A 21,938-nucleotide genomic window follows, 5' to 3' on the forward strand; every position below is an offset into this window, starting at 1 on the left:
ATATATTCATTTTACAACCAAATGGGGCCTAGGTTATGGCCATGTGGAGCCCCATATTTGAATTTTTGTACTGTAATTCTATATACCATGACAAAAGCTTAAGATTGTTTTGATTTGATACAAAAATATGGAAAATATCATGACATTGATAAAACTCCAGAAATCTCTCCAAATGAGGTTTTTTACCTTTGGGGGGGGGGTGGAGTAATATTTTTTGCTGTACTGATGTTTCATTGACTATACAAAAGCTTTTGGCACTGACAGACATCAAGAATTTCTGGAAATGCTTCAAGATCTTAACATAGATGGGAAAGATATACGTTTCTTAAAAAACTTATACTGGGACCAGACAGCATCCATCAGAACAGAAGAAGTGAGTGAGTATGTGAATATCATGAGAGGAGTCAGGCAAGGTTGTGTCTTTTCACCAGACTTATTCAACCTGTATAGTGAAAATATCTTGAGAAGTATCAAAGATATCAAAGGATTCGCAATTGGAGGCCATAATATAAATAACATCAGATATGCTGATGACATCGTACCAATAGCTGACTCAGAAACAAAACTTCAAGGACTATTCACTATAGTGGCAGCAGAAAGTAATCGCAGAGGCCTCTCAATGAACACCAAGAAGACAGAAAGCATGGTCATCTCCGGAGAGACAAACATCCCACAAAGTGTGATCAAGATCGGAAATACAAACATCAAACAAGTCAACAAATTCAGATACCTTGGCAGCCTAATAACAAGTAATGGCAGGTGCGACACAGATATCAAATACAGAATAGCAATGGCAAAAGAAGCTTTCCAAAAAATGAAGACCATATTAACAGACAGAAAGATGAGCACGTACACTAAAAACAGAATACTGCAGTGCTACATTTACTCTATCCTGACTTATGGAAGTCAATGCTGGACCATTTCCCCAGCAATGGAAAAGAGACTAGAAGATGGTTCTACAGGAGAATGTTAAAAATATCACGGACCACATATAGATCGAATGAAGAAGTTCTCAGAAGAGCCCAAGCAGCTAGATCACTCATACCATCAATAAGAGAAAGACAACTCAGATTCCTAGAACTCATCATGTGGAAAGATGAACAAGAAAAACTCATGCTCTCTGGAAAGATCGAGGGGAGAAAATCTAGAGGAAGACCTTGGTTTATGTACATCAAATGCCGAGCCAGGTGGCTACACATCGAGGAAATGGAAGTCATCCAAAGAACGAGGGATAGATCTATATGGAAAACCATGGTCACCAACGTCCGCATCAGATATGGTACCTAGACGGACAGACAGACTGATGTTAATATGGAATATATACAAAAAGTGATGACTTATTTGAAGTAATAAAGCTACCACTGGTGCAATGCTATCACATATTTTCTAACTCTAGAGATGTATACCTTGCCAAAAATCACTATGAGCATTATTCCCCTCAGATGGTACCGACCAACCCTACTAGCTCATAGACTATGAAAGTCAAATTCAAATCTCGTATCTCACATTGAGTTCAGGAAATATCTCAACGATGTTGAGACCAAAGTCATATATCTCATAAGGAACAACAATCAGAATAACAGGATATCTGTGTAAAACTTGAAAATTTAGCAAATCCTGAAATTTATTTATAATCACACTCATAATAACACCAAATCTCATACATATTCCTGTACAGACTCACTTTCATATACAGACAGTTCTAGAATTCCAGTTAGATCGTGCCTTTTTACAAGCTCAGTGCAAGCCAAATAATTCTGCAGGTATGACCAATCGTCCAACAGAGCTCTCCGTGTTTGGGAGTGGGTCTTGAACCCACGATCTTCAGAGCCAGACGCACAGCGAGAATGAAAAAGAATGAAAGAAAGAAACTCCGCTGAGAAGAATCTTGTCATTAAGTCTTGAATGCCTCTGATTGTTTTACTTTATAAGTCTAGATAAAGCAAAATGAGATTGCTATTATTTGTCTTGGTCCAGACAAAATCGAGTTGAGACAACTTTAAGGAGGTAAAATTCTTCTATTCACTGCCCTGGGGGGTTCTGCCAGGAAAGTCAAAGCTCCTTGGGATTCATAGTCAGCAGGAGGGCTTGAATGGGAACGAGAACCACAGTGTGTTCATCACCTGTGTTGGCCCACAATAGCCTGTTGGAAAGCTGGTGCCTACTTGTGTGTGGTGGGCAGCGGATGGGGCAAGGCCAAGATACCTTACCGAGACCCTGCAGACTCCATTCCCAGCAAGGGGAGCAAACTGACTTGTTATTCAATCATCAGATCTCATGCAACAGCAGAGGGCAGCAAAAAGCCAAGTGGAAGCAGAAATATTCTCACTATTTCCATGGATCAGAGCTTTAGCTCAGTGGGACACTGACTATGACCAGGAGCAGTAACCTCACCAACGTGGGACTTAAATTGATGGTTCTGGGGGGTGTGTGGGTCTTGAGCTGAGATCATGAGAGAATGTTGTAGGAATCCAGCAGTGTGTCAGGCCCACTATTGTCACCAAGTGATTCACAGTCATAGAGTTCCTTGTCGGGAGATCAATCATTATGGATCAGTCATAACATCTCCTCCTCACTGACAGTCAAGGATGTGTGCTGAGCTCATGTCTCCACTCTGTCCAAACTTGTGTGGCTCGGCCCTGCTCAAATACCACCTCCTTCATTAGGAGTTCGAGGAGATTCAAGAAGGTGCATCCATCCTTAAAGACCCTCACCATCCGGGACATGCCTTCTTCTTGTTACTACCGTCAGGGACGAGGTATAGGAGACTTCTATCATCAGATTTCTGAACAGCCCATGAACTCTATCCAGTTACAGTATTTATTTTGTAACTCTTGGTAACTTTTGCACAGTGCTGGGACCAGAAAACAAGTAATTTCACAACATAATAAACCTGTATTGTCGGGAAAAGAATTGTGAGGGTTAATAATTAGTAAATAGTGATGTGGATTGTGCTAATGTGGTAAAAGGAAACTGCATAAATCTTATTTATGCAATAGCATGTACTCATTCTTGTGATAAAAAATAGAAAACTGCTGGACCTGTGGATAATCATTTTATTTTGCAATCTGACCTAGACTCAATTAACTCTTCCTATAGATACCATTCTGTTAATAAAATGTAGTTTTACAGGTAATCTCATCAACTGAGAGTGTAAAAGCTGCATCAAACTCTCGCTCAGCTAGATCAGCTTTGCCTGGTTTCCTGGTGTTCAATGGTTCAATTTAACATCAGTGAAAGTACACAGTATACAGCCTGAAACTCTCACTCTTCACAGACATCAACAAAACAAAAAATACCCAAAGAATGACTGACAGAAACATTAGAATCCCAAAGACCCACGATCCCCTCTCCCATGCACAAGGACTGACCCTCCCCCTCACCTTCCCCCACTTGCACCAGCAAAATCACTGATACTGCTCCCCCCCCCCACCATGCAAGCAAAAGCATGGTGTGCACCTGTTTTGAATAAATCACTTGTTATTTCAAATATCAACTGTGTGATCTTTCAGTTTGTTCCTACAACCCGATTCTGATTCTGATACAGCAAGGCAACAGGACTCCGGACCAACGAGTCCATGCCAACCAAAATGCCCCATCCTAGCTCATCCGATTTGCCTACTTTGAGCCCCTATTTCTCTAAACTTTTTCGATCCATTTACATCCAACTACCATTTAAAAGTTGTTCTTCCACCTAACTCTAGCACCTCCTCTGGGTGCTCATTCCGCAAGTATACTACAGTAAATGTGGCTGGTCTGGTTCAGTTAGTTAATGGTGACAGCTCCAGGATGTTGATGGAAGGGACTCAATGACATTATTGTATCTCAGGGGTAAGTGGATTGATGTGCTCTTGATGGAGGTGGTGATTGTCTGTGAATTATTTCTCACTTCTCAGCCCATGCCTGATTGGAGGAATGAAGGCTCCAAAAACATTCACTCTTTCTCCCTCTACAGATGTCAAAAGAGACCATCAATGGTTTGGGTGGATGATCTTTCATTGGAGCAGTTTTGATGGAAGATCATCGACTCAAGTCATTCAGTTTATTTCTGCCTCCGTGGACACAGCCTGACCTGAATATTTCTGTCCTTCTGGAGAAAGCTTCTCACCTCAGTCGTGTTCATCTCCATCTGTGAGGACCCTGTGGTAATGCTCTTCTGTTTACTGGTCAACCATTTCCTAAATTCATCAACCACCTTCGATGAAATGAGAATGATACATTAGTCACACCCAGTTTAAATGAATTTTATTTTTGCACAATTAAATTGTTTGATTCTTTGCGCTAATCATGAATTTTGAACCTGTCCTTCATTTTCTGTTATTTATTTTTGCAATGGTCATCGCTATCTATTTTTGTGATGGTTATGCAAATGTCATAAGATGGTTTTGAGTGGTGAGAGAAACCTTTACACATTAACTATTATGATGTAGCATGCTTTAAAGAATTTGTTAATTCCTACCTAGCAGAATAAAACTACCTTTCAATCACCCTTCAGAGTCCTAAAGCCAAGTAAGAATTAAATTTTATATTGTAACTGCGTCCCATTGGCACCTCCAGTGGATCACTCAGACAGAAGCAAGTCCACCAAATTTCTTTTATCAAAGAGCAATGAAATCATGATCTTCGAAAAAATTTACAGAGATGCAGAGAGCTTCTGGATAAGGAGGTGAAAGGTTATGAAGGTGAGATGAAAATGAACATTAGAGGTCATGAACATATCAGCCTGATCTTATCAAATGGCAATGAAAACCTAAAGGATCAAGTGGCTGACTCTTGCTTCAAATTCATAGTTTAGTAAAAGGCTCTCTAACTATTCATCACTATTATGATTATATGCAGAGAGTAAGATCAGGAGGAGAAATTCATAGAGTTATGGAGTCATAGAGCAATACAGTTTCAATAGAGGCCCTTCAAAAAGCTCAAGCCATATACGGTGCCCACCCATTAGTTCCAAATTCCTGTGCTACACCATGAGATATTGAAGCAGAATTAGTCCATTCGACCCACTGAGTCTGCTCCTTTCAACCCACAACCCTCAAATCCGCAACCCTCCATGTACATAACCAAAATATTTCTTAAATTATACCACTGTACCTGCCTCAACCACTTCTTCTTCAGCTCATTCCATATACTCACCACCCCCTACCTCTCAGGTCCCTTTTTAAATTTTTTCCCTCTCATCCTAAATCTATGCCCCCTAGTCCTGGTCTTCCCAATCCTCTGGTAAAGACTTATCACCCATCTTATATATGTTTCTCATACTTTTAAACATTTCTGCAATTTTGACTCTCGTTCTCCTACGTTCCAAGGATTCGAGACCGAAGCTGGTCAACTTCCCACTGTAACTCAGGCCCTCTAATCCTGGAAACATCTTCAAATATTTCCAATGTACCACGACTTTCTGATAACAGAGTGACCAAAAGTATCTACCGTATTCCAAGTGTATCCCCACCAACAACTTATGAAGCTACACAATAATGTCCAATCTTCGATGCTCATTGCCCTGACTAATGAAGGCCAGTGTGCCAAATGCCTTTCTCACTACCCTGTCCACCTCTGACCCTGCTTTCAAACTCATACTCCTGGGTTCCTCTGTTCCTTTACACCCTGAGTGCCCAACCATTCACAGTATGTAGGGAAGAGATTCTTACCCGGCGATTGAAAACGCAGTAAATAAGGAAAATGAACAGACCCTGGAGACTGTTGATGACCGTGAATAAGTGGGAGAACACTGCAGTGCTCTTATCAACTTGAAATATTCCAAAGATCCACATGGATCCCAAAACAAGCATCCGTGCTGCAGCCTTAATGGTTAGGGATCTGTAGAGATGAAGAAAAAGAGACCAGGTGAATGAAAAATACAGGAATGATGAAATTCCTTTCATATGGGATCTTTCATACCCTCAGGGTTTTAGAGCCAGTCATGGCAAAGGAGCAGTGATATATTGCCAATTCAGGATGTTGTGTTACATAAGACATGAAGCAGGTGCAGGAATTGCCTCTTTGAACATTCCATATGATTTGGTAAGATCGTGGTTGGTCTAATCTTGGTTTCCACATTACTTACTTGCTCTCTGCAAACACATTGACTCTCTCATAGCTCAAACATTTGTCAATTTCTGTCTTTAAAATATTCAATAACTGCATATCTGCATCACTCCGGGGTCGATCACAGTCTTTCAAGGTATGGAGTCTCTCCTGATTCAATTTTGAAATGCGTCATCCCCATCCGGAAACTATTCTTTGCTCTGAGTGCTCCCATCATCTGCTCAACATCTTATCTGCCCCCTTCATAATCATCTGTTTTGCGAAGTTGGTCCCTCTCACACTTCTAAAGTATACCGAGTGAAGTTCCATTCTGCTTAAATGTCTCTTGAACATCAACCCAGCCTAGGGAGCCGCCTGGTAAACCTTCTCTGCAGAGCACACCAGTCAATTTGTGCACATAACTGAGAATGGAACCTCAGGGTGAGTGGGAAGAAGCTTTTAGGGCTGCTGAGAATCAGCTCATCTGTCTATGCAGATCTAGCCCCAGAAGGAGTACTTCTGTCATAAAGTCCAAATGCCTTCTGAAAACCGAATGGTTCCTTCTTTTACTGACGATGGGAATCATGAGTTTTTCTTATGATACAATGTTGGCTCTGCTTGGTCACGCTCAGATTATTGAATTGTCTTCTGAATGAGACCTTAATGATGTGTCTTATCTTTTGGTGATACCGTCAACCTTACATTGTCTGTGTTCCTGTTCCTGGTCATTGGGTTTGAGGGTAAGTGGCAACAACTGTGTTAGTCCCGACACTGTGCTCACATGGCATGTACACAAGTACATTTCCACCAACAACTTTGGGCCAATGACCTGACTAGCACCCCATTTCTGGTGTTACCATCGGCAGAAATCAGCACCATGGACAGAGACCCTTCCTGGGAACCTGCTAATTCTCATCCCACTCACTCACCCGGGATCAATTGTAAAACAAAACACTAATATAAAAGATAAGAGTTCATTTGCTGTTACAAAACAACAAATATCATGACATACACTCAGTGGTCACTTCATTATGCACATCGGTAACCATGTTTGTTAATGATAATATATAATCAGCCAATCATGTGGCAGCAATTTAGACCAGGCAGGCATGGTCTGGAGTTTCAGTTGTTAATCAGAATGGGGAAGAAACGTGATGTAAGTAACTTTGACTGTGGAATAACAGTTGGTGCCATATGGGGTGGCTTGAGTATCTCAGTATCTGTTGATACCCTGGGATTTTCATGCATAACCGTATCTAGCGTTTACAGAGAATAGTGCAAATTTTGTTTCAAAAAAAATCCAGTGAGTGGAAGTTCTGTGGGGAAAAAACACCTTGTTAATGATAGAGGTCCGAGGGGAATGACCAGCCTGGTTGAAGCTGAAAGGAACGTAACAGTAACTCAAATAACCATGCATTACAACAGTGGTGTTCAGAACACACAACACATCAAACCTTGAAGCAGATGGGCTACAGCAGCAGAAGATGTTGGTGTATCTAACAGAGATGCCTAATAAAGTGACCATCGGTATGTCAGTGATAATAAAGTTTTTCAGTGATAACAAACCTGATTCTGATTCTGAAAGGTGAGGTATGTGCAAGGAGATCATGGTGTCCCCTCCCTATAATAATCCAAAGAGGATGCAAGTGCATATATTTACTCTGTAACATCAAGGATGACTGAGACATTTAGGACGTAGCCACATGGGTCATGTGCTGTTGGCTCTCAGTAGGAGTGTCTCTGTGTTTTGCCAGATCATGATCAACAGCAGCTTCCTTGCCAGGAGTCTGCCCCATGTCAGGGTCCCAAGAGGCCAGGCTAGTGATGGACACATAGTGGCACATAGAACAGAGAACACGGCACAGTACAGACCCTACAGCCCATGATGTTGTGCAAAACTTTTAACCTACTCCAAGATTAAGGTAACCATTCCCTCCCACATAGGGCTTCATTCTACTTTCAACCATGTGCCTATCTAATAGTCTTTCAAATGTCCTAAATATACCTGCCTCTCCCACCACCCCTGGTAGTGTGCTCCACACTCCCTCCGCTCCCTGTGTGAACAACTTACCACTGAGAATCACCACCCTCCCACCCAATACTTCTCCTCCATTCACCTTAAAAGTATGCCATCTCATATTAGCTATTGTTACTCTGGGAGAAAGATGCTGGCTGTCCACTTCATGCCTCATATCATCTTATATACATCCATCAAGTCACTTACTTGGTTTCCTTCAGCTTCGACACCTCCTTGTTGCGCGAGTTCAAATGGCGTCTCAGTAAGTAGAGAGTCGCAAATAAAAGGACTGTATTGACCTGGAGAGAGAGAAACAGAGAGTGCAAGAGAAAGAGAAAGTGCGAGAGAAGGAGAGAGTGCGAGAAAGAAAGAGTGTGTGAGAGAAAGAGAGTGTGTGAGAGAATGATGGAAAGAAAACGAGAGAGTGAGAGAAAGACTGGTATTCATGAGCAAGGCAGAACGTATCCCCCAAATCCCGCACTCAATTCACCCCTCCTACTTTCCATTCTCACTCACTGACACTCACACTTACTTCTCAATGATTATTGGCTTTACCCTTGACACTCTTTTTTCCTTTATCTAAAATTCAGCTTGTCCCCACAGAATTCTGGAGGAACTCAACAGGCCAGCAGCTTCTATTCGAAAAGAGTTTCGGGCTGAGACCCTTCAGCAGTTCTGGAGAGATTTAAACTTCTTCAGGGTAGCCATACCTGGAAGGGACTCGGCAGTGTAGTAATCAAATTCTGGAAATCTAAGCAACACACAGAGAATGGTGCCAAAGGGTCTTGGCCCGAAATGTCGACTGTACTCTTTTCCATAGATGCTGCCTGACTGCTGAGCTCCTCCAGCATTTTGTGTGTGTTGCTTGGACTTCTAGCATCTGCAGATTTTCTCTTGTTTCTGCTTATCCCCCATGTCTTCCCCTCAGACTCTCCACTCATACATTTTGCAAAACCAACATTCTTCCAGGGGGTGGGATTTTCCACAGAATCCTGATGCATTGGGATGACTAGGAAGCCCAGGAGAAGAATTAAATGGGAATTGTTCACCCTCAACCACTATGATGAGTCAGTGGGATCTGTCAGCTGGGAATTCCAGGCCAGAAGATTGGGAAGCAGGCCCCCAGTTTCTCTGCTTCTTTCCTCCATCCTGCCCTGAATCAAAGACCCGGTGCCCCTCAACCTGCCTATTCCTCCTTGCTGCTCCTTTTAATTATGCAGACGGACACAACCAAACCCAAACCTAGGCCCACCCTACTCAGTGATAAGTAATAGGACAATGAAGCTGGTGGAAAGAGATACCATACTTTAACAACAGGAATTTGCTTTTTGATCAAAATCTTTCATTAACTCCAAAGAGTGAAGCATTTTACAAACTGTCCCAATACTTGGGGTAAAGTGGTACCTAATCTGCAAATGTGCCAATGTCTCAAAGGGATGAAAGCAACAAAGCAACAATGAAGGTTCCAGTATCACTGGGCCCAGTGCACACACGACTCAGAGAGGGTCTGGGGGGGAGGGGGAATGATGGAGGGAACTACCCAGGATGTGTAGGCTGGGTGCATCCTTTGTGTTGGTCAGTGGCTGGAGTTCAGTATAACACAAGGTTCGAGCTGATAGGGGTAATGGCTCAGGGTTAGGAGAAAGGGTTGTAAATTTAGTGGGCTCCATCTTGGGCACGAGCCTACAAAATACCCAGGACATCTTCAAGGAGCAATGTCTCAAAAAGGCAGTGTCCATTATAAAGGACCTCCAGCACCCAGAGCATGCTCTTCTGTCACTGTTACCATCAGGTAGGAGGGACAGAAGCCTGAAGGCTCACACTCAGTGATTCAGGAACAGCTTCTTCCCCTCTGGCATCCAATTCCTAAATAGACATTGAACGCGTGAAAACTACCTCACTTTTTTAATGTATATTATATCTGTTTTTGCACGATTTTTAATTTATTCAACAAACGTATACTGTAATTGATTTACTTACTTATTATTATTTTTTTTTCTTCTACTTCTTCTATTATGTATTGCATTAAACTGCTGCTGCTAAGTTAACAAATTTCACGACACATGCAGGTGATAATAAACCTGATTCTGATTCTGAAAGCAGCAGATCAGAGGTCAAAGGCCAGCCCCTAGGTCAGAGGTGCGATTGACACAAACACCTGAGGGGCAGGTTCACTGATATTTCTTCAGTTATCAAATATGCCGACCACACTGAGTGTCAGACACATTAACATTGAGAGGACACCGATGCTTCTCACAGTCCATGAGTGATTCGTGAGGGGCTGTTACACTGGACACAGCCCCTCAGCAGAGGCACCACCCCGGACTGTGATCCTTCCCCACTGAGCTTTTGGAGTGTCTGCACCAAGCTTCAGTGCATCCCCCAAACTCGTCCTTCTCAACACTGGGCACTGAGACACTCCAGTGCACAGTGATATCTGGTGTCTGTGAACCCTGGGCATAGAGGCAACACCATGTGGACACACACAGGGGACTGAAAGTGAAGCACACAACAAGAGAGAACCCCGGTCTGGAACGGTTGCAGTGCAGAGAGAAACAGGAAGCTTACCAGAATCACGAAACAGACCGGGCCCTGGAAACTCCAGTTAAACCCCAACTTGTGCTTCAGCCAACAGCTGTGAGGATGGAAGAGATTCGTCACTGGGTGGCAGTCAGTTTGTGAAATACATTGAGAACGTCAGCGGATCGACAGTGCAGGAAAACGGCAGCCAACCTCTGCATGGCAAGATCCCAAACAATAACAGTGCGCTGATGACCAATCAATGCCATTGGTTAAGGGATGTTGGCCTGAATGTGGGGGAAATGGCCTGCACTCTCCTTTGATATGGTTTGTTGGGATAAGTTCTGTCCGTCCAAAACTACAGACAGGATTTGGCTCCGATATCTCCTCCAATGACAGCAGCAGTGACAATGTGACTCCTTCTCAGCTCTGCACTGGAACTCAATCTCTGTCCACAGAGTTGGGCATCTGTCAGTAAACTGGGAGGGCAGAGCCACCTAGCACAGGAGAGAATTGAGAAGGACAGGGAGGGGCACCACGCCGTCTCCCTCCCTGCCCCACAGGCAGAGACTGGGGTTGATAGTGACCAAGTCTCACAGCATCAGGCAACTGGTGTTTCAACAGAAGTCTTGTTTGCCTCTCTCACTGTGGTCAATCCCAGAAGAAGATGAGGGGATTAGCCGACTAGCTCTGCAATGTTCTGTGATGCTGGGATCTCAGTCAGACTCACTTCTGCAGGTCCCTGGATGGAGATCAGTAGGATATCAGGTCACTGCAAACTCTCCCCTTTGATCACAGGTCAACAGGCTGCCGAAGTGGGTGATGGATCAGGGTGTAAAGAGCTATGGACCAAGACGAGGGAAATGGGTTCCAGTCATGGGTGATTGGTAGACTTCTGTTGCCCCTATGCCTTCTGAGGATTCTCCTCTGGCCCTTGGCCAATCTCACACTTCTCAGTGGTACAGCAGCTGAGATCAGTTGGGACAGGATCTGTCAACGGGTGAATTCAAACCCTTTCCAGTACCCGGGAGCAACTCAGACAATACCCACAATAACCCTTGCAAGTCTTTTCCTTTTTACCAGTTTCAACACAGCTTCCCACACCTCTCCACACAATCACCACCTGGAGAATATTTAATACAATATTATCAAGGTTTCAGATGCAGGATATCGGGTGAATTTTATGCTTTGCTCTCAGAGCTGGTACAGGACTCAGTCCACGTCCTGCGTTAGGGCAGTGGTGCAGCCAATTGCGCCGCTGCCTCCAGGGACCCGGGTCAATCCTGACCTTGGTTGTTGTCCAAGTGGAGTTTGCATGTTGTCTCCATCACCGTGCCAGGATTTCCCTTAGAGCTCCGGTTTGATCCCACATCCCAACGGTGTGTATTGACAGTAAATTACCCCCTGTTGTGGGTGGGTGGAGAAAGCATCAAAGGGGAGTTGATGGCCATGTGTGGGAGGATAAGGTTCAGGGGTAGAGGGAGATAAGGAGAGGCCAATGGGACTGATGGGCTAAGTCTGCAGGAAGTTAGCATGGACCTGATGGACCAAATGGCCTCTTTCTGCGTCACAGTCAGTTGTGTCACTCCATTACATTTCCTTATCATTTAATACTCACGTGGTTTTTGTTCCATAGCCTCCGGGGTATATTGCTGCTGAGATAATGACTATCACAGCAGGAGCAGCATAAGCAGAAACGTACAGGTATCTTCGTTTGATGATATGTGTGCGAGTGTAATTGGTGACTGTCAATTTTCTGGACATGATGAAAAGCTGCAGACTGTCCAGGAACATCCAGACGAAGACGGCAAGGAAGAGGTAATGCAGACACCCGGCAATCAGGGCGCACACGACCTAAAGAAAGAGGCAACACAGTGGATAGTGGGCAGCTCGGGGCAAAAGCAGAGGGCAGTCAGAGACAGGGACGCAGGCAGGAACATGCAGAGATGGGTCAGAGACACACAGACGGTTACACACAAGTGGAAAGGAACAGAGAGAGATAACCACAGCTAAAGACATTCACACGGGCACAGAGAAAAACACATGGCATCAGAAATGGACCGACAACCTATTCCAGCTCCCTCTTACCTCTTCTCTTCTCCTCACCTGCCCATCACTTCCCTCTGGTTCCCATCCTTCCCTTTCTCCCCTGCTCCACGTTCCCATCCAATCAGAATCCTCTTTCTTCAGCCCCTTAACTTCTTCACCTCCCAGCTGCAGTATTCAAACACCTCCCACCGCCACCCACACTCCGTCCCCCTCACCTCATCTCACCTATCACCTCCCAGCTGCTGTATTCAACCCCCCCACCCACACTCCTTCCCCCTCACCTCATCTCACCTCTCACCTGCCAGCTTGTATTCCTTCCCCTCTCCTCTCCCTCTGATTCTGACTTCTGCCACCTTCCTTTCCAATCCTGATGAAGAGTCTCAGCCTGAAATCTCAACTGTTTATTCCCCTCCATAGATGCCGCCTGACCCCCTGAGTTTCTCCAGCATTTTGTGTGTGTAACTCAGAGATACTAACACAGAGACTCTGAAATAAATCAGTACACAAACACCTGTACACAATAGAAGAGATAATCCGCAAACATATAAAGAAAACGGTGGTGATATACACCAAAGATTGATTAATGAGTAGTAATTTAGTGATAAAATTAGAATAATGCACAAAGGAGATGGAGGAACTCCAAGGGTCAGTAGGTATCTATGAAGGGACATGGACATTAGACGTTTCACATTGACTGACCTCCTCTGTTCCTCCAGCTCCTTTGTGATTTGCTCCAGATCTCCAGTGTTTACAAACTCTTGTGAGTCCATAAACTGAGAACATCTTTGGTACTTTTTATAAAAGATCTTGTTGCAGCTCCAGATCTGCAAAGTGTGCTGATGTCACTCATTCTCCAGTGACCGGGAAACTCAGTGACAGGGGTAATCCACTACACCCTAGGGTGAATGTGAATAAGGAGGTTTGGAGTGTCCAGTGAGGTCATTGGGCAGGAGGGCAGAGGGAGGGAAAGGGCAACGTTCTGTGGTGACAAGACCATGGGGAAGGGGTGAGTCTCCAATGCTCGGAGGCTTTGGCTACCATTGCAATGAGGATCTGATTAAAGGGATGGCACGATGGTCACGATGAGCCAATGGAAGGAGAGGACACCAGAGGAGAGTGGTGGGAGAGCAGGGGCTGAGATACCACTACACCCACGTTAAGTCTGGCTTTGCTGCAGAATTTGACCAACTGCACATTCAGAAACTCTATGAGAATTAGAGGCGGGAATTTGGTTTTCTTACCGGCTGTTTAATCCGCATTCCGATCAGAAAGATGAACTGTGCCAGGAAGAGGGTGATACTCAGGTGCTTGTGAAGATTGGTGTTAGCATTCTGGATGGATTTGCAGTTGACAAATACGGCGATGGAGGCAGCGAGGCAGAAAAGGGAGATGATGAGGCCGATGTAGGTGATCACCTCCAAGTGCCAATCGTCAGTCTGCAAGCACAAAGTGGGGAACCACGTTCAGGAATCGACTGTGATAGAGTCTCCAGGGACAGAGTCACTATGATAGAGTCTCCAGAGACAGAGGTACTGTGATAGAGTCACCAGGGACAGTGTTACTGTGATAGAGTCTCCAGGGACAGAGTTACTGTGATAGAGTCACCAGGGACAGAGTTACTGTGATAGAGTCTCCAGTGACAGCATTAGTCAGAGTTACTGTAATAGAGTCTCCAGGGACAGAGTTACTGTGATAGAGTCTCCAGGGACAGCATTAGACAGAGTTACTGTGATAGAGTGTCCAGGGACAGAGTTACTGTGATAGAGTCTCCAGGGACAGAGTTACTGTGATAGAGTCTCCAGGGATAGTATTAGACAGAGTTACTGTGATAGAGTCTCCAGCGACAGAGTTCCTGTGATAGAGTCTCCAGGGTCAGAGTTACTGCGACAAAGTGTCCAGGGAGAGAGTTACTGTGATAGAGTCTCCAGGGTCAGAGTTACTGCGACAAAGTGTCCAGGGAGAGAGATACTGTGATAGAGTCTCCACTGACAGCATTAGTCAGAGTTACTGTGATCGAGTCTCCAGGGACAGAGTTACTGTGATAGAGTCTCCAGGGACAGCATCAGACAGAGTTACTGTAGAGTCTCCAGTGACAGAGTTACTGTGACAGAGTGTCAGGGACAGAGTTACTGTGATAGAGTCTCCAGGGACAGAGTTACTGTGACAGAGTGTCCAGGGACAGAGTTACTGTCATAGAGTCTCCAGTTACAGCATTAGACAGAGTTACTGTGATAGAGTGTCCAGGGACAGAGTTACTGTGATAGAGTCTCCAGGGACAGCATTAGACAGAGTTACTGTGATCGAGTCTCCAGGAACAGAGTTACTGTGATAGAGTCTCCAGTGACAGCATTAGTCAGAGTTACTGTAATAGAGTCTCCAGGGACAGAGTTACTGTGATAGAGTCTCCAGGGACAGCATTAGACAGAGTTACTGTGATAGAGTGTCCAGGGACAGAGTTACTGTGATAGAGTCTCCAGGGACAGAGTCACTATGATAGAGTCTCCAGAGACAGAGGTACTGTGATAGAGTCACCAGGGACAGTGTTACTGTGATAGAGTCTCCAGGGACAGAGTTACTGTGATAGAGTCACCAGGGACAGAGTTACTGTGATAGAGTCTCCAGTGACAGCATTAGTCAGAGTTACTGTAATAGAGTCTCCAGGGACAGAGTTACTGTGATAGAGTCTCCAGGGACAGCATTAGACAGAGTTACTGTGATAGAGTGTCCAGGGACAGAGTTACTGTGATAGAGTCTCCAGGGACAGAGTTACTGTGATAGAGTCTCCAGGGATAGTATTAGACAGAGTTACTGTGATAGAGTCTCCAGCGACAGAGTTCCTGTGATAGAGTCTCCAGGGTCAGAGTTACTGCGACAAAGTGTCCAGGGAGAGAGTTACTTTGATAGAGTCTCCAGGGTCAGAGTTACTGCGACAAAGTGTCCAGGGAGAGAGATACTGTGATAGAGTCTCCACTGACAGCATTAGTCAGAGTTACTGTGATCGAGTCTCCAGGGACAGAGTTACTGTGATAGAGTCTCCAGGGACAGCATCAGACAGAGTTACTGTAGAGTCTCCAGTGACAGAGTTACTGTGACAGAGTGTCAGGGACAGAGTTACTGTGATAGAGTCCCCAGGGTCAGAGTTACTGTGACAGAGTGTCCAGGGACAGAGTTACTGTCATAGAGTCTCCAGTTACAGCATTAGACAGAGTTACTGTGATAGAGTGTCCAGGGACAGAGTTACTGTGATAGAGTCTCCAGGGACAGCATTAGACAGAGTTACTGTGATCGAGTCTCCAGGAACAGAGTTACTGTGATAGAGTCTCCAGTGACAGCATTAGTCAGAGTTACTGTAATAGAGTCTCCAGGGACAGAGTTACTGTGATAGAGTCTCCAGGGACAGCATTAGACAGAGTTACTGTGATAGAGTGTCCAGGGACAGAGTTACTGTGATAGAGTCTCCAGGGACAGATTTACTGTGATAGAGTCTCCAGGGATAGTATTAGACAGAGTTACTGTGATAGAGTCTCCAGCGACAGAGTTCCTGTGATAGAGTCTCCAGGGTCAGAGTTACTGCGACAGAGTGTCCAGGGACAGAGTTACTGTGATAGAGTCTCCAGGGTCAGAGTTACTGCGACAAAGTGTCCAGGGAGAGAGATACTGTGACAGAGTCTCCAGGGACAGCATTAGACAGAGTTACTGTGATAGAGTCTCCAGGGACAGAGTTACTGTGATAGAGTCTCCACTGACAGCATTATTCAGAGTTACTGTGATCGAGTCTCCAGGGACAGAGTTACTGTGATAGAGTCTCCAGGGACAGCATCAAACAGAGTTACTGTAGAGTCTCCAGTGACGGAGTTACTGTGACAGACTGTCAGGGACAGAGTTACTGTGATAGAGTCTCCAGGGTTAGAGTTACTGTGACAGAGTGTCCAGGGACAGAGTTACTGTCATAGAGTCTCCAGTTACAGCATTAGACAGAGTTACTGTGATAGAGTGTCCAGGGTCAGCATCAGACAGAGTTACTGTGATAGAGTGTCCAGGGTCAGAGTTACTGTGACAGAGTGTCCAGGGACAGCGTTACTGTGATAGAGTCTCCAGGGACAGCATTAGACAGAGTTACTGTGATAGAGTCTCCAGGGATAGTATTAGACAGAGTTACTGTGATAGAGTCTCCAGGGACAGAGTTACTGTGACAGAGTGTCCAGGGAGAGAGTTACTGTGATAGAGTCTCCAGGGACAGCATTAGACAGAGTTACTGTGATAGAGTCTCCACGGACAGAGTTACAGTGACAGAGTGTCCAGGGACAGAGTTACTGTGATAGAGTCTCCAGGGTCACAGTTACTGCGACAAAGTGTCCAGGGACAGAGTTACTGTGATAGAGTCTCCAGGGACAGCATTAGACAGAGTTACTGTGATAGAGTCTCCAGGGACAGAGTTACTGTGACAGAGTTACTGTGATAGAGTCTCCAGGGACAGAGTTACTGTGACAGACTCTCCAGGGTCAGAGTTACTGTGACAGAGTGTCCAGGGACAGAGTTACTGTGATAGAGTCTCCAGGGACAGAGTTACTGTAACAGAGTGTCAGGGACAGAGTTACTGTGATAGAGTCTCCAGGGACAGAGTTACTGTGACAGACTCTCCAGGGACAGAGTTACTGTGATAGAGTGTCCAGGGACAGCATTAGACAGAGTTACTGTGATAGAGTCTCCAGGGATAGAGTTACTGTGATAGCGTCTCCAGGGTCAGTGTTACTGTGACAGAGTGTCCAGGGACAGAGTTACTGTGATAGAGTCTCCAGGGACAGAGTTACTGTGATATTGTCTCCAGGGACAGCATTAGACAGAGTTACTGTGATATGTCTCCAAGGACAGAGTTACTGTGACAGAGTGTCCAGGGACAGAGTTACTGTGATAGAGTCTCCAGTGACAGCATTAGTCAGAGTTACTGTGATAGAGTCTCCAGGGACAGCATCAGACAGAGTTACTGTGATAGAGTCTCCAGGGACAGGGACAGAGTTACTGTGATAGAGTCTCCAGTTTCAGAGTTACTGTGACAGAGTGTCCAGGGACAGAGTTACTGTGATAGAGTCTCCAGGGACAGCATTAGACAGAGTTACTGTGATAGAGTCTCCAGGGACAGAGTTACTGTGATAGAGTCTGCAGGGTCAGAGTTACTGTGATAGAGTTCCAGGCAGAGTTACTGTGACAGAGTTCCAGGGACAGCGTTACTGATAGAGTTACAGAGGACAGCAGAGTTAGACAGAGTTAGACAGAGTTACTGTGATAGAGTCTCCAGGAAGAGTCTAGGGATAGTATTAGACAGAGTTACTGTGATAGAGTCTCCAGGGTCAGAGTTACTGTGATAGAGTGTCCAGGGACAGAGTTACTGCGATAGAGTCTCCAGGGACAGCATTAGACAGAGTTACTGTGATAGAGTCTCCAGGGACAGAGTTACTGTGACAGAGTGTCCAGGGACAGAGTTACTGTGATAGAGTCTCCAGGGTCAGAGTTACTGTGACAGAGTGTCCAGGGACAGAGTTACTGTGATAGAGTCTCCAGGGACAGCATTAGTCAGAGTTACTGTGATAGAGTCTCCAGGGATAGAGTTACTGTGACAGAGTTACTGTGACAGAGTCTCCAGGGACAGAGTTACTGTGACAGAGTCTCCAGGGACAGAGTTACTGTGATAGAGTCTCCAGGGACAGCATTAGACAGAGTTACTGTGATAGAGTCTCCAGGCACAGCATTAGACAGAGTTACTGTGACAGAGTGTCCAGGGACAGAGTTACTGTGATAGAGTCTCCAGTGACAGCATTAGTCAGAGTTACTGTGATCGAGTCTCCAGGGACAGAGTTACTGTGATAGAGTCTCCAGGGACAGCATTAGACAGAGTTACTGTGATAGAGTCTCCAGGGACAGAGTTACTGTGACAGAGTGTCCAGGGACAGAGTTACTGTGATAGAGTCTCCAGGGACAGCATTAGACAGAGTTACCGTGATAGAGTCTCCACGGACAGAGTTACAGTGACAGAGTGTCCAGGGACAGAGTTACTGTGATAGAGTCTCCAGGGTCACAGTTACTGCGACAAAGTGTCCAGGGACAGAGTTACTGTGATAGAGTCTCCAGGGACAGCATTAGACAGAGTTACTGTGATAGAGTCTCCAGGGACAGCATCAGACAGAGTTACTGTGATAGAGTCTCCAGGGACAGCATTAGACAGAGTTACTGTGATAGAGTCTCCAGGGACAGAGTTACTGTGACAGAGTGTCCAGGGACAGAGTTACTGTGATAGAGTCTCCAGGGACAGAGTTACTGTGATAGAGTCTCCAGGGACAGCATTAGACAGAGTTACTGTGATAGAGTGTCTCCAGGGACAGAGTTACTGTGATAGAGTCTCCAGGGACAGCATTAGACAGAGTTACTGTGATAGAGTCTCCAGGGATAGTATTAGACAGAGTTACTGTGATAGAGTCTCCAGGGACAGAGTTACTGTGACAGAGTGTCCAGGGACAGAGTTACTGTGATAGAGTCTCCAGGGACAGAGTTACTGTGATAGAGTCTCCAGGGACAGCATTAGACAGAGTTACTGTGATAGAGTCTCCAGGGACAGAGTTACTGTGACAGAGTGTCCAGGGACAGAGTTACTGTGATAGAGTCTCCAGGGACAGAGTTACTGTGATAGAGTCTCCAGGGACAGAGTTACTGTGATAGAGTCTCCAGGGACAGCATTAGACAGAGTTACTGTGATAGAGTCTCCAGTGACAGAGTTACTGTGACAGAGTGTCCAGGGACAGAGTTACTGTGATAGAGCCTCCAGGGACAGAGTTACTGTGACAGAGTGTCCAGGGAGAGAGTTACTGTGATAGAGTCTCCAGTGACAGCATTAGACAGAGTTACTGTGATAGTGTCTCCAGGGACAGAGTTACTGTGATAGAGTTACTGTGATAGAGTCTCCAGGGACAGAGTTACTGTGACAGAGTGTCCAGGGACAGAGTTACTGTGATAGAGTCTCCAGGGACAGCATTAGACAGAGTTACTGTGATAGAGTCTCCAGGGACAGAGTTACTGTGATAGAGTCTCCATTGACAGCATTAGTCAGAGTTACTGTGATCGAGTCTCCAGGGACAGAGTTACTGTGATAGAGTCTCCAGGGACAGTATTAGACAGAGTTACTGTGATAGAGTCTCCAGGGACAGCATCAGACAGAGTTACTGTGATAGAGTGTCCAGGGTCAGAGTTACTGTGACAGAGTGTCCAGGGACAGCGTTACTGTGATAGAGTCTCCAGGGACAGCATTAGACAGAGTTACTGTGATAGAGTCTCCAGGGACAGAGTTACTGTGACAGAGTGTCCAGGGACAGAGTTACTGTGATAGAGTCTCCAGGGACAGCATTAGACAGAGTTACTGTGATAGAGTCTCCACGGACAGAGTTACTGTGACAGAGTGTCCAGGGACAGAGTTACTGTGATAGAGTCTCCAGGGTCAGAGTTACTGCGACAAAGTGTCCAGGGACAGAGTTACTGTGATAGAGTCTCCAGGGACAGCATTAGACAGAGTTACTGTGATAGAGTCTCCAGGGACAGAGTTACTGTGACAGAGTGTCCAGGGACAGAGTTACTGTGATAGAGTCTCCAGGGACAGAGTTACTGTGACAGAGTCTCCAGGGTCAGAGTTACTGTGACAGAGTGTCCAGGGACAGAGTTACTGTGATCGCGTCTCCAGGGACAGCATTAGACAGAGTTACTGTGATAGAGTCTCCAGGGACAGAGTTACTGTGATAGAGTCTGCAGGGATAGTATTAGACAGAGTTACTGTGATAGAGTCTCCAAGGACAGAGTTACTGTGATAGAGTCTCCAGGGACAGCATCAGACAGAGTTTCTGTGATAGAGTCTCCAGGGACAGCATCAGACATAGTTACTGTGATAGAGTCTCCAGGGACAGAGTTACTGTGATAGAGTCTCCAGGGACAGCATTAGACAGAGTTACTGTGAAATGTCTCCAGGGACAGAGTTATGTGATAGAGTCTCCAGGGATAGTATTAGACAGAGTTACTGTGATAGAGTCTCCAGGGACAGAGTTACTGTGACAGAGTGTCCAGGGACAGAGTTACTGTGATAGAGTCTCCAGGGACAGCATTAGACAGAGTTACTGTGATAGAGTCTCCAGGGACAGAGTTACTGTGACAGAGTTACTGTCACAGAGTCTACAGGGACAGAGTTACTGTGACAGAGTTACTGTGATAGAGTCTCCAGGGACAGAGTTACTGTGACAGAGTGTCCAGGGACAGTGTTACTGTGATAGAGTCTCCAGGGACAGCATTAGACAGAGTTACTGTGATAGAGTCTCCAGGGACAGAGTTACTGTGATAGAGTCTGTCAGGGACAGAGTTACTGTGATAGAGTCTCCAGGGACAGAGTTACTGTGACAGAGTGTCCAGGGACAGAGTTACTGTGATAGAGTCTCCAGGGACAGAGTTACTGTGATAGAGTCTCCAGGGACAGCATTAGACAGAGTTACTGTGATAGAGTCTCCAGGGACAGAGTTACTGTGATAGAGTCTCCAGGGACAGAGTTACTGTGATAGAGTCTCCAGGGACAGCATCAGACAGAGTTACTGTGATAGAGTCTCCAGGGACAGAGTTACTGTGACAGAGTGTCCAGGGACAGTGTTACTGTGATAGAGTCTCCAGTTTCAGAGTTACTGTGACAGAGTGTCCAGGGACAGAGTTACTGTGATCGCGTCTCCAGGGACAGCATTAGACAGAGTTACTGTGATAGAGTCTCCAGGGACAGAGTTACTGTGATAGAGTCTGCAGGGATAGTATTAGACAGAGTTACTGTGATAGAGTCTCCAGGGACAGAGTTACTGTGACAGAGTGTCCAGGGACAGATTTACTGTGATAGAGTCTCCAGTGACAGCATTAGTCAGAGTTACTGTGATCGAGTTTCCAGGGACAGAGTTACTGTGATAGAGTCTCCAGGGACAGCATTAGACAGAGTTACTGTGATAGAGTCTCCAGGGACAGAGTTACTGTGATAGAGTCTCCAGTGACAGCATTAGTCAAAGTTACTGTAATAGAGTCTCCAGGGACAGAGTTACTGTGATAGAGTCTCCAGGGACAGCATTAGACAGAGTTACTGTGATAGAGTCTCCAGTGACAGAGTTACTGTGACAGAGTGTCCAGGGACAGAGTTACTGTGATAGAGTCTCCAGGGACAGAGTTACTGTGACAGAGTGTCCAGGGACAGAGTTACTGTGATAGAGTCTCCAGTGACAGTATTAGACAGAGTTACTGTGATAGAGTCTCCAGGGACAGCATCAGA

General features: G+C 45.4%; 1 protein-coding gene across 4 annotated transcripts in view; it reads right to left on the reverse strand.

Annotated features, from left to right (window-relative positions):
- The window catches only part of LOC134339237 (adhesion G protein-coupled receptor E2-like), a 98,525-nt gene that overhangs the window by 26,267 nt on the left and 50,320 nt on the right, over positions 1-21,938 (reverse strand). For 2 of the 4 annotated variants that reach the window (XM_063035575.1, XM_063035576.1), the window contains exons 13-18: positions 13,855-14,049; positions 12,183-12,418; positions 10,613-10,679; positions 8,252-8,343; positions 5,652-5,820; positions 4,109-4,195 (exon numbers count right to left, since the gene is read on the reverse strand). In XM_063035575.1, coding sequence (XP_062891645.1) covers positions 4,109-4,195; positions 5,652-5,820; positions 8,252-8,343; positions 10,613-10,679; positions 12,183-12,418; positions 13,855-14,049 — 846 coding nt within the window. Of the gene's footprint in view, positions 1-1,417; positions 1,934-1,959; positions 2,894-4,108; positions 4,196-5,651; positions 5,821-8,251; positions 8,344-10,612; positions 10,680-12,182; positions 12,419-13,854; positions 14,050-21,938 lie in introns of those variants that run through there. The other 2 variants (XM_063035578.1, XM_063035577.1) reach the window with 2 other exon arrangements.

This window comes from Mobula hypostoma, chromosome 29 (genome assembly GCF_963921235.1).
Source record: "Mobula hypostoma chromosome 29, sMobHyp1.1, whole genome shotgun sequence".
NCBI lineage: Eukaryota > Metazoa > Chordata > Chondrichthyes > Myliobatiformes > Myliobatidae > Mobula > Mobula hypostoma.